The following is a 15,700-nucleotide window of genomic DNA, read 5'->3' as shown; positions in this document are numbered from 1 at the left end:
ATACCAATCTATTGCCAAGAACAACTTAGGCTAAGTAAATCTAAGTTAGGGAGCTGGGCGTGGTGGCTCACAGCTGTAATCTCAGCACTTTGGGGGCTGAAGCGGGCAAATCACTTGAGGTCAGGAGTTTGAGGTCAGCCTGGCCAACATGGTGAAACCCCATCTTTACTAAAAATACAACAACTAGCCAAGCGTGATGGTCACGCCTATAATCCCAGCTACTAGGGAGGCTGAGAAGGAGAATACTTGAACCCAGAGGCAGACGTTGCATTGAGCCAAGATCTCACCAGTGCACTCCAGCCTGGGCAACAGAATGAGACTCTGTCTCAAAATGAGATGAGATGATGAGATGATGAGATGAGATGAGATGAGATGAGATGAGATGAGATGAGATGAGGAGATGAGATGAGATGAGATGTCAGGCATTTTGACAGAAAGAGAGTGAAATGAGAGTTATTCATGCCTCTCCTACTCAAATGGTATAGTGTTCCTAGAAAAATCACTTATGGTGATTTATAAGAAAATGGGTAGCAGTTCTAGATTTTGATAGATTGTTTAGTCTTTTCTATGCAGTGTGATAACTGAAAATGTTGTATTACTAAATGTCCTAGGGGTGGGGGTGAAGATGGGAGTACAGAAGCTCTCCCAGAGAACCAGTAGTGTGAAGGAAAGAGCTTCAAATCCACATACATAAAGTGTTTTTTCCAGTTATTGGCTATGTCACCTTGAACAAATTGTGTAACCTCTAAGCTCTAGATTTCTTTTCCATAAAGGATACATCATAATACCTGTGCTCTGTTTCAGAATTTATTCTTGAGTCAATTTTAATAACCTAGTTTATTTTTATTTTATTTTTTGAGACAGAGTCTCCCTCTGTTGCCCAGGCTGGAGTGCCATGGGGCAGTCTCCAGTCTCCACTCACTGCAACCTCCACCTCACAGACTCAAGTGATTCTTGTATCTCAGCCTCCAGAGTAGCTGGGATTACAGGTGCGCACCACCACACCTTGCTAATTTTTTATTTTTATTTATTTATTTCTTTAGACAGAGTTTTGCTCTCATTACCCAAGCTGGAGTGCAGTGGTGTGATCTCAGCTCACTGCAACCTCCACCTCCCGGGTTCAAGCAATTCTCCTGCCTCAGCCTTCCCAGTAGCTGGGATTACAGGCATGTACCACCATGCCTGGTTAATTTTGTACTTTTAGTAGAGACAGGTTTCTCCATGTTGGTCAGGCTGGTCTCGAACTCCTGACCTTAGGTGATCTGCTAATGTCAGCCTCACAAAGTGCTGGGATTACAGGCATGAACCACCGCACGTGGCCAATTTTTGTATTTTCAGTAGAGATGGAGTTTCGCCACCTTGGCCAGGCTGGTCTTGAACGCCTAACCTCAGGGGCTTTGCCTGCCTTGGCCTCTCAACGTGCTGGGATCATAGGTTTGAGCTACCATGCCCAGTATCCTAATAACTTAGCCTCTTAAGGAATCAACCATTTCATTCATATTTTCAGATTTGTAGGTAAAAAGTTACTACTACTTATAGATCTTTAAAATCTGTATATCTGCAATTAAGCCTCTCCTCTCCCTTCTCCCATTTCTAAAATTATTGTTTTTCTACATTAGACTTGAGATTTGGCCATTATATCAATTATTAATTGGGTCGTATTTTTTGTTGTTGTTTTTTGTTTTGTTTTCTAGTTCATTTATTTCTGGGTTTTGTTTTGTTTTGTTTTATGAGAGTGAGTCTTGTTCTGTCACCAGGCTGGAGTGCACTGGCTCAATCTTAGCTCATTGCAACCTCTGCCTTCCAGGTTCAAGCAATTATCCCACTTCAGCTTCCCAAGTAATTGGGACTCCAGGCACATGCCACCACACCTGGCTAATTTTTTGTATGTTTAGTAAAGACAGGGTTTCACCATGTTAGCCAGGGTGGTCAATCTTCTGAACTCAAGATCCACTAGCCTCGGCCTCCCAAAGTGCCAGGATTACAGGCATGAGCCACTGCACCTGGCCTAGTTCTGTTTTTGTAATAAGTAGAATAACTATAAATAATTCCTTCCTACTGTTTTTTATTGTTCTTATTTTGTTTTAGTACTGACTTCCTGAGCTGCATGCTTACTTGATTTTAATCTTTCTTGTTTCCTTATAAATGGCTTTGTGATTATGATTTTTCTTGGAAATTTCCAAATTTTCTTGGAAATACTGGTTTGGCCATGCTCTGTGGTTTGGATATGTAGTGCTCCCATTGTCATAATAGTAGATAGCGTAATATATGTTGTTTCCATGTTATTCCCTCTTCAACCCATGAGTGGTTCATCAGGATGTTTCATTTTCAAATGGGTAAGTTCTATGGGATATCTTCTTATGGTTAAATCTGAATTTATTCCATCTGGACTGTATATTTTAAAATCTTTCATGGGCCAAGCGTGGTGCTCATGCCTGTAATCCAAGTACTTTGGGAGGTGAAACCTGTCTCTACTATAAATATAAAAATTAGCTGGGTGTGGTGGCAGGTGCCTGTGATCCCAGCTACTCCGAAGGCTGAGGCAGGAGAATCACTTGAATCCAGGAGACGGAGGTTACAGTGAGCCGAGATTGCACCACTATACAGCCTGGGTGATTGAGTGAGTGAGACTCAATCTCAAAAAAAAAAAAAATTAAAATTAATAAAATAAAACAAAATATTTCATAATGTAAGTTTGATAGGCAATTTTTTAGGTACATAAGAACCACAAAGCTCTTTCTTTTGACCTGCATAAAACTTAAATTTTACATACCTACTGTTTCATTGAATTGTACTTCCTCACTTTTCATATTTATGCTTTGCATAAAACAGCCCTCGAGTACCACTTTAATAGAACTCTTGTTGCTATTGTGTCAGAATCTTTCAGGTTCCTGTTCCGTAGATGTGAGTGCCATGTTTTGGGAAAGAGCCGGTTGTAAGGAGCCATGTATCATAACTGCTTGTGAAGACGTAGTTTCTCTTTGGAAAGCTTTGGGTGCTTGGCAGTGGAAAAAACTTTATACCTGGCACTTCACAGAGGTAAGTAGGAATCTTGAGCTGAAAGACATATTTGCCTAATATTGTAGATGGGTAGCTTACCAAACTTAGGAGCTATGACCATGCAAGGCAGAACAGAGATGAGGTTTTTTTTCCCTAACATTTTATTATGAAAAGTTTCAAACACCCAGAAAAGTAGTATAGTGAGCACCCATATACCTACCATTATAGACTCTACCATTAACATGCTGCTTTATTTGCTTTATCACAAATTTTTGTTTGCTTGTTTGAGACAAGGTCTCACTCTGTCACACAGGCTGTAGTGCAGTGGCGTGATCATGGCTCACTGCAGCCTCAACCTCCCCAGGCTAGGTAATCTTCTCACCTCAACCTCCCAAGTAGCTGGGACCATAGGCATACACCACCATGTCTGCCTAATTTTTTATTTTTTTGTTTTTTTTCTTTTTATTGAGATGGAATCTCTCTCTGTCACACAGGCTGGAGTGCGGTGGCACGATCTCAGCTCACTGCCAACCTCTGCCACCCGGGTTCAAGGGATTCTTGTGCCTCAGCCTTGTGAGTAGCTGGGATTATAGGTGCCTGCCACCATGCCTGGCTAATTTTTTTGTATTTTTAGTAGAGATGGGATTTTGCCATGTTGGCCAGGCTGTTCTCAAACTTCTGACCTCAGGCAGTCTGCCCACCTCAGCCTCCCAAAGTGCTGGGATTACAGACATGAGCACCACGCCTGGCCTGTGTTTTTTATAGAGATGGGGTTTTGCCATGTTGCCCAGGCTGGTCTTAAACTCCTGGGCTTAAGCAGTCCTCCTGCCTTAGCCTCCCAAAGTGCTGGGGATTACAGATGTGAACCACCATACCCAGCCAATCACAGCGTTATCTAGAGATGGGTTTTTTTTTTGTTGTTTGGTTTTGTTTTTTTTTTTGGAGACAGAGTCATACTGTCTCCCAGGCTGTAGTGCAGTGGTGCCATCTTGGCTCACTGCAACTTCTGCCTCCCAGGTTCAGGCAATTCTCCTGCCTCAGCCTCCCGAGTAGCTAGGACTATTGGCACTCACCACCCCACCCAGCTAATTTTTGTATTTTTAGTAGAGACGGGGTTTTACCTTGTTGGCCAGGCTGGTCTCGAACTCCTGACCACAAGTGATCTGCCCGCCTCAGCTTCCCAAAGTGCTGGGATTATAGGCATGAGCCACTGAACCCAGTCCAGAGATGGGTTTTTACACTAGACCTGTTGGAGGAGCTTAGAATTTTTTTTTTTAAGACAGACTTTCACTCTTGTTGCCCAGGCTGGAGTGCAATGGTATGATCTTGGTTCACCACAACCTCCGCCTTCCGGGTTCAAGTGATTCTCCTGCCTCAGCCTCCTGAGTAGGTGGAATTACAAACATGCGCCACCACACCCGGCTAATTTTGTACTTTTAGTAGAGATGGGGTTTCTCCATGTTGGTCAGGCTGATGTCAAACTCCCGACCTCAGGTGAACTGCCTGCCTCGGCCTCCCAAAGTGTTTGGGATTACAGGCGTGAGCCACTGTGCCTGGCCAAGCTTAGAATTTTATTTCTATTCTGACTTCGTTACTTGCTGATATCTATACTCCTTGCCTTTCCCCAAGGCATTATTTTGCTTCTTACTACATGTATATCCATCATATACATCTTACATGCTTACAATCTTAGTGTGCTTAAAATTTTTAGATCTGTCTTTTCTCACCATATAAACACTTTTTCCGGCCAGGTACAGTGGCTCGCACCTGTAATCTAGCACTTTGGGAAACTGAGGCAGGTGGATCACCTGAGGTCAAAAGTTAGTGACTAGCCTGACCAACATGGTTAAACCTTGTCTCTACGAAAAATACAAAAATTAGCCAGGTGTGGTGGCTCATGCCCCTAGTCCCAGCTACTTGGGAGGCTGAGGCAGGAGAATTGCTTGTACCCAGGAGGTGGAGGTTGCAGTGAGCTGAGATTGCGCCACTGCACTCCAGAGTGGGCAACAAGTGAAATTCCATCTTAAAAAAAAATTTTTTTTCCTTGTTTCTGTTAAGTCTTCATACTTGTATATACCTCATTCTTACTCTCCAAATATATACCACACCTAACACTGTGCTTTGAACATACATATACTTTTAAATGGCTGCATAAATGTTCTTTTCATTCACATGCCAGAATATACTTAATTATTCCCCTATTGTTAGAGTAGTACATTGCGTTAGGTAAATGCTTAGTAAGCACTATTATGCATATAGTTTATTTGGATTTACAGCTAATAATAAGAATGTTTTCTGAGCCTTCAGATGTTGAAAATTATCCTGGTACAGTGAGAATAAAAAAGAGTTTGATAAATTTTAGAAAATCTGGATTAAAAAGGAAACAACCAAGTATAATTTTTGGCTGCTTTGTTTTATTTAGGTTCCAGTATTACAGATAGTTCCAGTGCCTGATGTGTATAATCTGGTGTGTGTAGCTTTGGGAAATTTGGAAATCAGAGAGATCAGGTATGTAATTCTCAAGGGGTGATTTGTTTTTCCTTCATCTTTGTCTCTGTCAGCTGGTTTTGAGTTCAGGTAATAACCTAGGCTTGAATCTTGAAAGAATCTGAAAGATTTAAAGAGAGCTTTTTGAAAAAAAGAAAAAAAAAACAATAAAATAACATCCCTTACTAAAGTTTCTATTTAAAATGTGAATATAAGCCAGGTACAGTGGCTCACACCTATAATCTCAGCAGTTTGGGAGGCTGAGGGATGTGGATCACCTGAGGTCAGGAGTTTGAGACAAGCCTGGCCAACACTGTGAAACTGTGTCTCTATTAACAATACAAATATTAGCTGGGTGTGGTGGCAGGTGCCTATAATCCCAGCTACTCAGGAGGCTGAGGTAGGAGAATTGCTTGAACCCAGGAAACAGGTTGCAGTGAGCCAAGATCGTGCCACTACACTCTGCCTGGATGCAGAGTAAGACTTCATCTCAAAAAAAAAAAAAAAAAGAATGTGAACCTAGTCCTTTAATATTAAAAGCTTACTCCTGTCACCCCATTTTTCCTTATGTTTGGTTTAGGGCATTGCTTTGTTCCTCTGATGATGAAAATGAAAAGCAAGTACTACTGAAGTCTGGAAATATAAAAGCTGTGCTTGGCCTGACAAAGAGGAGGCTAGTTAGTAGCAGTGGGACCCTTTCTGATCAACAAGTAGAAGTCATGACGTTTGCAGAAGATGGAGGGTAAGAAAAGCATTGGTTGATTTTTAGCTATTAGATGAAGGGTGATTTTATCACAGGTTTCAGAGAAAGTTGGGTAACTAGGATGTTGTTTTTCTGTCCTGTAGGTGTAATATAGCATGTATGGCGTCAACACTAGGTTATGACATAGAAGCAGGTTAGTGAGGGGGAAACCAGATATGACAGGGATGAAGTCAAAGAAGGGGAGAGGCTCAGCAAATGTAGTTTGCTCTTCAGTCTTCTTTGAAATCTCTGTGTCCCTTAGAAATACTTCTGCTGGGCACAGTGGCTCATGCCCATAATCCCAGCCCTTTGGGAGGCCAGGGCAGAAGTTTGAGCCCAGGGCTTCAAGACCATTTGAGGCCACATAGCAGAGCCCATCTTTACAAAAAATTAACAATTAGCTGGGTGTGGCAGAGCACGCCTGTGGTCCCAGCTGCTAGGGAGTCTAATGGGAGGATCACTTGAGCTCAGGAGTTCAAGGGTGCAATGAGCTGTAATCACACCACTGCACACCACCTCGGGCAGCAGAGGGAGACCTAATCTTACACACACACACACACACACACATACACACACACACATTTTTTTTTTTAAATATAGAAATACCTTAAGGTCGTAAACCCTTTCCTCGTTCCACACACTTGGTGTCCATTGCCTCATTGATCATCTTGGTACTAGCTACTTGCAAACATACATTTTTACCTCTGAGCTCTTTCTTGAGCTCTAGACCCACAGGCCTATTTATTAGAAATATTGGGAACACCTCAAATTCAAAATGTTGCAAACTGAACTTACAGCACCTTCTCTATCATATACTCATTATACTTCATTTTTTTATTTTTATTTTTCAATTACACTTCATTGTTACTATTCATCTGTGTTTTCTAAAATGGAGGGTGGGTAACTTTGACTTATTTATTTATGATTTGTGGCAGTAATCTAGGCAAGAGATGATAGTTGTTTGCTTAAATTAGGATTATGTTAGTGGAGATGAGAAGCAGCAGACAGATTTCTGAGAGATGAGATGATAAAGTTACTGGGACTTGGTAATTGACTAGATTGAGAGAAAGGAGAGAATATCAAGGTGGTAGGTAGGGTTGGTCACTTGAGTGGTGACCAGGCCCGAAACGTGGACATTATCCTTGTCTCCTTACTGCCAATCTAGGTGGTCACTTGAGTGTTGGCCAACCCTGAAACCTGGACATTAGATGGTGGTGCAGTTCCATTGAGATAGGAATGCAGAAAGAAACAAAAGGTTTAAAGAGAAAGTTGACAAGTTTAATTTTGAATATAAAGAATTTGAGGTGCTAGCAGGATACCTAAGTAGATAATATAAAAGTAATATATGTTCATTGTGGAAAGTTTAGTATACACATTTTCTGGGTTTGATTTTTTTTTCCTGATACCAGGTTAATTTATATTACACATAGTTAAAAAATGTGTAGAAGGGCTACGTAGAAACTGCTTTAGCACAAAGTACTGACTTTTAATACTGTTTTAATTGCAGAAGCAAAGAAAACCAATTTTTGATGCCTCCTGAGGAGACTATTCTAACTTTTGCTGAGGTCCAAGGGATGCAAGAAGCTCTGCTTGGTACTACTATTATGAACAACATTGTTATTTGGTAAGCTTTCCCTCTAAGTCCTCAGTTTCCTTATCTATAGTATGAAGATATACCTCTAATTTTACATGGTTGTTGTGAAGATTAAATAAGAGAGTATGTATAAACATGATGGTGGTTTTTTGTTGCTATTGTTGTCTTTGTTGTTTTTTTGAGGCAGAGTCTCCTCCTATCACCCAGGCGGGAAGTACAGGGCGTGATCTCGGCTCATCACAACCCCTGCCTCCCTCCTGGGTTCAAGTGATTCTCCTGCCTCAGCCTCCCTAGTAGCTGGGACTACAGGCGTGTTCTACCACACCCAGCTAATTTTTGTATTTTTTAGTAGAGATAGGGTTTCACCATGTTGGTCATGTTGGTCTTGAACTCCTGGCCTCAAGCAATCCACCCACCTTATTCTCCCAAAATGCTGTGATTACAAGAGAGAGCCACCATGCCTGGCTAAGTTTTGTATTTTTTAGTAGAAACGGGGTTTCGCCATATTGGCTAGGTTGTTCTCAAACTCCTGGCCTCAAATGAACTGCCCACCTTGGCCTCTCAAATTGCTAGGATTACAGGTGTGAGCCACTATGCCCAGTCTGATTGTGCTTTAACTGTCAGATACTATATACTTGCCTTACCAACAACATCATATTAATTGAAACATACCAAAAAAGATCAGTCTGAGTAGACTATTTAAATGGAATTCTATTTTCAAAGATGTACACTTCTTTCTGCTTTTGGTTAGTGGTTGAGTAGCTTGTCAGACCAACTTTCTACCTTTGAATAACTTATACACTCTGAACAAAATACAAAAAATAACTTTCTTTTATTTATTTTTTTTTTCTTTTTTCTTTTTCTTGTATTTATTTATCCATCCTGTAGGGGGGGAAACCCCGCAAGTGCCATGGCCAGGGTCTGAAGCCTCAGCCTATTCTCATATAACAAAAAACAACTTTCTAAAGGAACTAGGGAGCAAGAAAAAGAAGAAACATGCTGGAGGGGTTTCTCCCTTTAGGTGAAGGGAATGGCACTAGGCAACGTTCCTATTATGGCTTTAAGTTAGAGGCCAAGAACCACTCTGCCCACTGGGTGACAGAAAGCCTAACGGAAGATCTTCTGTCCCACTGGCTTAGAGAACCAAAGGACAGATTTCAGGGTGATCACAGCTGCTAGAAAGGGAGGAAGAAAAGTCCCAAAAGGGGGAGAGCAAAACAAAAGAACCCTACATTCTGATTATAGTGTTTGCCTAAATATCTGGTTGACCCTTTAAACTGCATGTGCTTAGGTCAGACTCCAGGCAGCTGAGGTAAGACTGAAAGAACTGAACTTCGATTTCAGCATTTGGAGTTCGAGTTCAGCCAAGTTAATTGTTTACTAGGACAGATAACAAAACAACAACAACAAAAATCAAGGTCAGGTGCAGTGGCTCACACTTGTAATCCTAGCATTTTGGGAGGCAGAGGCAGGCAGATCACCTGAGGCCAGGAGTTCGAGACCAGCCTGGCCAACATGTTCAGACCTTATCTCTACTACAAATACAAAAATTAGCCAGGCATGATGGAACATGCCTGTAATCCCAGCTACTCAGGAGGCTGAGGCATGAGAATCACTTGAACCCAGGAGGCGGAGGTTGCAGTGAGTCAAGATTGTGCCACTGCACTCCAGCCTGGGTGACAGGGCAAGATTCTGTCTCAAAAATAATAAAAGTCAATAGGATTGTATTTTAAAAGTACTTACTAGATTTGTCTGGCACATAGAAGGTATTCAGTAAATGTTAAAATTCCTTTTTAAAAAATATTTTTGGCCGGGTGCGGTGGCTCACACCTGTAATCCCAGCAGTTTGGGAGGCTGAGGTGGGTGGATCACAAGGTCAAGAGATTGAGACTATCCTGGCCAACATGGTAAAATCCGTCTCTGCTAAAAATACAAAAATTAGCTGGGCGTGGTGGCTCCAGCCTGTAGTCCCAGCTACTCAGAGAGGCTGAGGCAGGAGAATCACTTGAACCTGGGAGGCAGAGGTTACAGTGAGCTGAGATCGTGCCACTGCACTCCAACCCAGCGACAGAGCGAGACTCCATCTCATATATGTTCTGTTAGGTTCCTCTGAAAAACACTTTTTTGAACCCAGGAGGCAGAGGTTGAAGTGAGCCAAGATCATGCCACCGTACTCCAGCCTGAGTGACAGAGTGAGACTCTGTCTCAAAAAAAGAAAAAAAAAGTGTGATCACAGGAACCAAATTAACACATTTGTGATAGGGAAACCATCACAGGAGTTCCCAGCCATCTCTTTTCTGACTATCGGGAGAACCATACCCAGCCATAGGCACTTGCAAGTTTAATTTGTGTCAGGAGAATAGATTGATTTTTTTTCTTTTCTTTTCTTTTCTTTTTTTTTTTCTGATTCAGTTTAAAACTCTGCTGAATTCTTTTCTTTTCTTTTCTCCAAAGCCTTGTCTATTAACTGTTTCCTTGGAGCCAGAATGGGTCTTGGTAAGAGGAAGTTATGAAATTAATGTCGCCACTACCCTAGCTCTTTTGTACCATCCAACTCTAACCTTTTATTTTTCTTTTTTAAACACTATGGTGATGTACAGCCCTAACCTTTTAGGAATAAACTAGAAAAGCTTGGCTCCTGAAATAAACGTTTTGCCCTTCCCACCAGAAAGCCTCTGAAATTTGACTATGTTCTGATCTGTTAGAAGACCCGGTTTTCAGATGTCCTGATGTCTAGGGCAGCACTTGGCCACTTGGAGCACTTTCACTAGGGTTTCTGCTCAGAGGTGTTATTTGAGGACAGTGTTCTTCCAGAAGTTGTGTTTTCTATTCTTTCTGCTCTTTTCATAATCCATACCTTCATTATTTGTCTCCTGAACTGTTAAAATAATCTAGTAGTTGGCCTCTCTGCCATTAATCAATATTCAACCTCCATATTTTTTTTTAAATCTTTTTAGAGACTATGTGTTACTCTGTCACCCAAACTTGAGTGCAGTGGCATGACCATAGCTTTCTGCAACCTTGAATGCCTGGGCTCAAGCGCAGGTCATTTTATATTTGATTGCTTGGTAAATACTCTTCCTCCCAACCCTACCCTCACCCCTCAAAAGAAAATCTTTACAGGGACCCATGTTTGCTTTTCTTCAACTTTTATTTCCCCGGTGCTCGAGTACAAAAATGTCCTCTCCAGCTATGCCATCCTCCTTTGTTCCATTTTTTTCTTCCCATCCCTCAGTTCCACCCTTTTCTAATAGTCCTTTGGCATTTCGTATATAAGAGGTCACAAAGGAATTTGAGGTTGGGGAGGGATTTCTTTCTGAGATAGAGTCTCACTCAGTACCCAGGCTGGAGTGCATAGGCATGACCATAGCCGACTGTAACCTCAAACTCCTGGGCTTAAGGAATCCTCCCACCTCAGCCTCCTGAGTAGCTAGGACTACAGACACACACCACCATGCCCTGTTAATTTTTAAATTTTTTGTACAGACGAGACCTTGGTATGTTACTCAGGCTGGTCTTGAACTCCTGGGCTCAAGCAATCCTCTCCTCCCACTTCAGCCTCCCAAAGTGCTGAGACTACAGGTGTACACCACCATGCCTGGCTAATTTTTCTTTTTCTTTTTCTTTGTAAAGACAGGATCTTGCTATTTTTCCCAGGCTGATCTTGACTTTTGGACTTAAGCAACCCTCCCATCTCAGCATCCTAAAGTGCTGGGAAGTTGGGGAGGATTTCTATACTTAGCTTCTAAGTTCCCCTTAGCGAATATTTTCAGCCCTTACCTTGAGTTCTGTTGTACCATCACAGCCTTCATTGATGTTTCCTTCTCTGAATTCATATTGTCTTGCTTGTTTCTTTTGTTTGTTTGTTTTTGTTTTTTTGAGACAGGGTCTCAGTCTGTTGCCCAGGCTGGAGTACAGTGGCATGATTATGGCTCACTGAAGTCTCAACCTGTCAGGCTCAAGCAGTCCTCCCCCCTCAGCCTCCTGAGTAACAGGACTACAGACTCGTGCCACCATGCCTGGCTAATTAAAAACAAAAAACTTTTAAAAAAAATGTTTTTGTAGAGACAGGGCCTTCCCATGTTGCCTTAGGCTGGTCTCCAACTCCTCAATGCAAGTGATTCTCCCGCCTTGGCCTCCCAAAGTGCTGGGATTATAGGCATAAGCTGCCATACCTGGCCTGCCTTGATTTTTATCTTCGTATTTGCTGCTTTGTGTTGTTTATCCTCTGGTTTTTGAAGATAGGTACCATGTCTCATATCTATTCTTGGTGCCTGCCTTAGCTCCATGTTTAGAGTAGTTACTCATTGATGTATTAATTATATTGTCTATCAAAAGCTATTACTTACCTTGTGGGCTCTGTATAATTTTATACTTACAGGTAGTATGTGTTCCGATTTAACTCCTTATTTGTTAGATGTCTAAAGTGATTCATGTTATACTCAAGCTTTTAAGTGGCTTTTTTTTTTGGAAACTGCTGAAGGTCTAAATATTTCATCTTGGTTAAGCTTAACGTTTATAATGAAGTCATATTAAAGAAACATGTTAAAACATTCTCAAACACTGAGGGGCCAATGTGTAAGGAAGTCTTGCTGTGCATATTCACTGAGACATTGCATTCAATATCTTTCAAACATTCAGTAGATATCTGAGTCTCTACTTATGTCCCATTCTCTGTGAGACATGCAGAGATGAATCAGATATGAAACCTGGTCCCAGGGCCCCTATAATCTAGTAGGTAAATAAGATGCCTTTACAATCAAAGCCTACAATTTCAATACAATTACGAGTCACACAAGGTCACTATTCACACAAGGGTGATAGAGATTTGGACAAAGTGATTAGGGATTTGAGGAAACAATAATTACTAAATACAGAACGTGTATGAAAATCTGTAGGATACCATCTGGTATCCCTGATAGGAGGAAAACCTTGCATATACACATGGAAATTTAATTTTCCTTCTTCAGTTTTTTATACACAGTACCTGGCTCATAGAATTCTGTATTTGTTGAATGAATACATGATACACTATTGCCAATAATATATTAAATGCCAAATGAGGTATATGGACAGAATTAAAGGAAGAGATGACTGGACTGCTATAGTCTAAAGTGAGTTCATGCAGCTTGGAGGGGTAGTATATAACTAGGCCCTAAGAAATTGATGAGAATTGGTTAGTAACAGGGATGGGAACTGTTCTGTAATGGGCAGCAGGGAGTTGGGGAAGCAGGGTGCATTGAAAGGCATAGCTTGAACACAGTCTGTAGTCAAGGAAATGCATAGTTTGTTCTTTAGGCCGAAAGATTTCAGGAAATGAAGCAATGAGTAATGTAATATTGCACTACTGGATTTATGAGAGTTATAAACACCACTAAAATGAACCTGGGGGCCAGGTGCCATGGCTCACACCTGTAATCTCAACACTTTGGGAGGCCAAGGTGGGTGGATCACCTGAGGTCAGGAGTTTGAGACCAACTTGGCCGACATGATGAAACACTATCTCTACTAAAAATACAAAAATTAGCTGAGTGTGGTGGCATGCACCTGTAATCCCAGCTATTCCAGAGGCTGAGGCAGGAGAATTGCTTGAACCCAGGAGGCCGAGATCATGCCATTGCACTCCAGCCTGGGCAAAACTCCATCTCAAAAAAAAAAAAAAAGAACTTGGACTTTATATTGTGGCTAATGGGAGCCAACTGAAAGATTTTCATCAACAAAGTGTAACATGAACCGGGTGCAGTGCCTCACATCTGTAATCCCAGCACTTTGGGAGACTTGAGGTGGATTGCTTGAACCCAGGAGTTAAGAGACCAGCCCAGGCAACATACTGAAACCCTGTCTCTACAAAAAATTAAAAAATTATTCAGGCAAGGTGGCACACACCTGTAGTCCCAACTACTTGGGGCAGTGAGGTGGGAGGATCACTTGAGTCCAGGATGTTGAGGTTATGGTGAGTCATGATCATGGCACGGCACTGCACTCCAGCCTGGGCAACGGAGCAAGACCTTAGCTCCAAAAACAAAAAACAGAGTATCATAACAGAGCAGTTATCAATGTCACAAATCCTCAGTAAAGCTGAGGGAGCAGGTTGGACACAGTGCCTCATGCCTGTAATCCCAGCACTTTGGGAGGCCGAGGCAGGAGGATCACCTGTGGTCAGGAGTTCAAGACCAGCCTGGCCAACCTAGTGAAACCCCACCTGTATTAGCCGGGCATAGTGGTGGGTGCCTGTAATCCCAGCTACTCGGGAGACTGAGGTCTGAGAATCACTGGAATTGAGGAGGCAGAGATTGCAGTGAGCCAAGATGGTGCCGCTGCACTCCAGCCTAGGTGACAGAGTAAGACTCTGTCTCAAAAAAAAAAAAAAAAAAGCTAGGGAGTGATTCCAACAAATGTTATCTTTTTTTTCTTCTTTATATTCACCCTTCTCTCCCTACCCCACCTCAGTCCTTCCTTCTATCACTTATTTTGGTCTAGCTGTAGTATAAATACATGTAATAGAGACATAATTATAAGTCTCTTTTAGGCGTAGTCTCTTGCCCTACCAAATTTGGTTCCCTGGCCATTGTCATCCTTGGAAAATTTAGAGGTAACAAGAAGTGTCACAAAATCATGATAGTGCTATACCATGTTCCTGATTTCAATACCGGGTTGAATGAAATAATGACAAACTTTTCGCATAGAATTTGGAGAGATTTATCCCTAGGGGCAGAGTAGATAAGGCTGACCTATCAAATTAAACTATTGGCAAAGTTAACCCACAGTCCTTTTACCTAAATCTACAACTAAAGAAAACGAAGGAACCCTTAGTTTTTTTCCTTGATCACCTCCTAAAAGATGCTATGATGAATAAGAAAACATTACCTGAAAACCGGTTTGTTGGAAGAATGCGATCAGCTTATTTGCTTTTGTTATCTAAGGAATTTAAAAACTGGTCAACTCCTGAGAAAGATGCACATTGATGATTCTTACCAAGCTTCAGTCTGTCACAAAGCCTATTCTGAAATGGTAAGTAAAGATCGGCTGGGACCACTTTGTGTTTACTTTGTGTGTTACTGTTGGTCCCATTAAGTGAGAGTAGTAAGTCAGAGGTAGTAGTGAACAAACCTTCCCTGTTGCCTATTTTTTTTCAAAATTGGATAGCAATGTTTGTTTTTTCTTGAAAATTATGGATGAAAATAAGTGTTGATATAGCAATTGGTTGGTAAATTTTCTGGCTGTAGGACCTGAGGGCAAATATTTATATCTAGCTGTGGATTTGAACTGAGAACTGTTATGCCTGTTATCAGACTTGACTGCCAACCACATTGCCATAAGTGATTGAGTAGCTTTAGGAAAGATGATTTAATGATCTCAGAAATGCTTTTTTTTGAGATGGAGTTTCGCTCTTGTTGCCCAGGCTTGAATGCAATGGCACTATCTCAGCTTACTGTAACCTCCACCTCCCAGGTTCAATCAATTCTACAGGTGCCCACCACCATCCCCAGCTAATTTCTGTATTTTTTGTAGAGACGGGGTTTTGCCATGTTGGCCAGGCTGGTCTCGAACTCCTGACCTCAAGTGATCTGCCTGCCTCAGCCTCCCAAAGTGCTGGGATTACAGGCGTGAGCCACAGTGCCTGGCCAACATGCTTTACTCTTAGGCTTTAGTCTCATATAGAAACAAATACAGTTACTCAGCTGTTGTGCTAATAGTCTTGGCTAGTGGGTACAAACATACAGTTAGAAAGAAGAAATAGGCTGGGTAGGGTGCCTCACGCGTATAATCCCAGCATTTGGGAGGCCGGAGTGGGCAGATCACGAGGTCAGGAAATTGAGACTATCCTGGCCAACATGGTGAAATCCCATCTCTACTAAAATACAAAAAATTAGCTG

The 15,700-nt window shown here is 41.7% G+C and overlaps 1 protein-coding gene across 4 annotated transcripts in view; it reads left to right on the top strand.

Moving 5' to 3' along the window:
- PALB2 (partner and localizer of BRCA2) overlaps positions 1 to 15,700 on the top strand; it is a 37,447-nt gene that overhangs the window by 12,596 nt on the left and 9,151 nt on the right. For 2 of the 4 annotated variants that reach the window (XM_032242958.1, XM_032242956.1), the window contains exons 7-11: positions 2,878 to 3,039; positions 5,423 to 5,508; positions 6,068 to 6,229; positions 7,737 to 7,853; positions 14,747 to 14,834. In XM_032242958.1, the coding sequence (XP_032098849.1) occupies positions 2,878 to 3,039; positions 5,423 to 5,508; positions 6,068 to 6,229; positions 7,737 to 7,853; positions 14,747 to 14,834 (615 nt within the window). The remainder of the gene's footprint in view (positions 1 to 2,877; positions 3,040 to 5,422; positions 5,509 to 6,067; positions 6,230 to 7,736; positions 7,854 to 14,746; positions 14,835 to 15,700) is intronic. The other 2 variants (XR_004258200.1, XM_032242957.1) reach the window with 1 other exon arrangement.

Source organism: Sapajus apella, unplaced genomic scaffold (assembly GCF_009761245.1).
Source record: "Sapajus apella isolate SASKATOON/1434 unplaced genomic scaffold, GSC_monkey_1.0 scaffold51, whole genome shotgun sequence".
NCBI lineage: Eukaryota > Metazoa > Chordata > Mammalia > Primates > Cebidae > Sapajus > Sapajus apella.
Note: the sequence above shows the minus strand (reverse complement) of the source record. Positions and strands in the feature narration are given on the sequence as shown.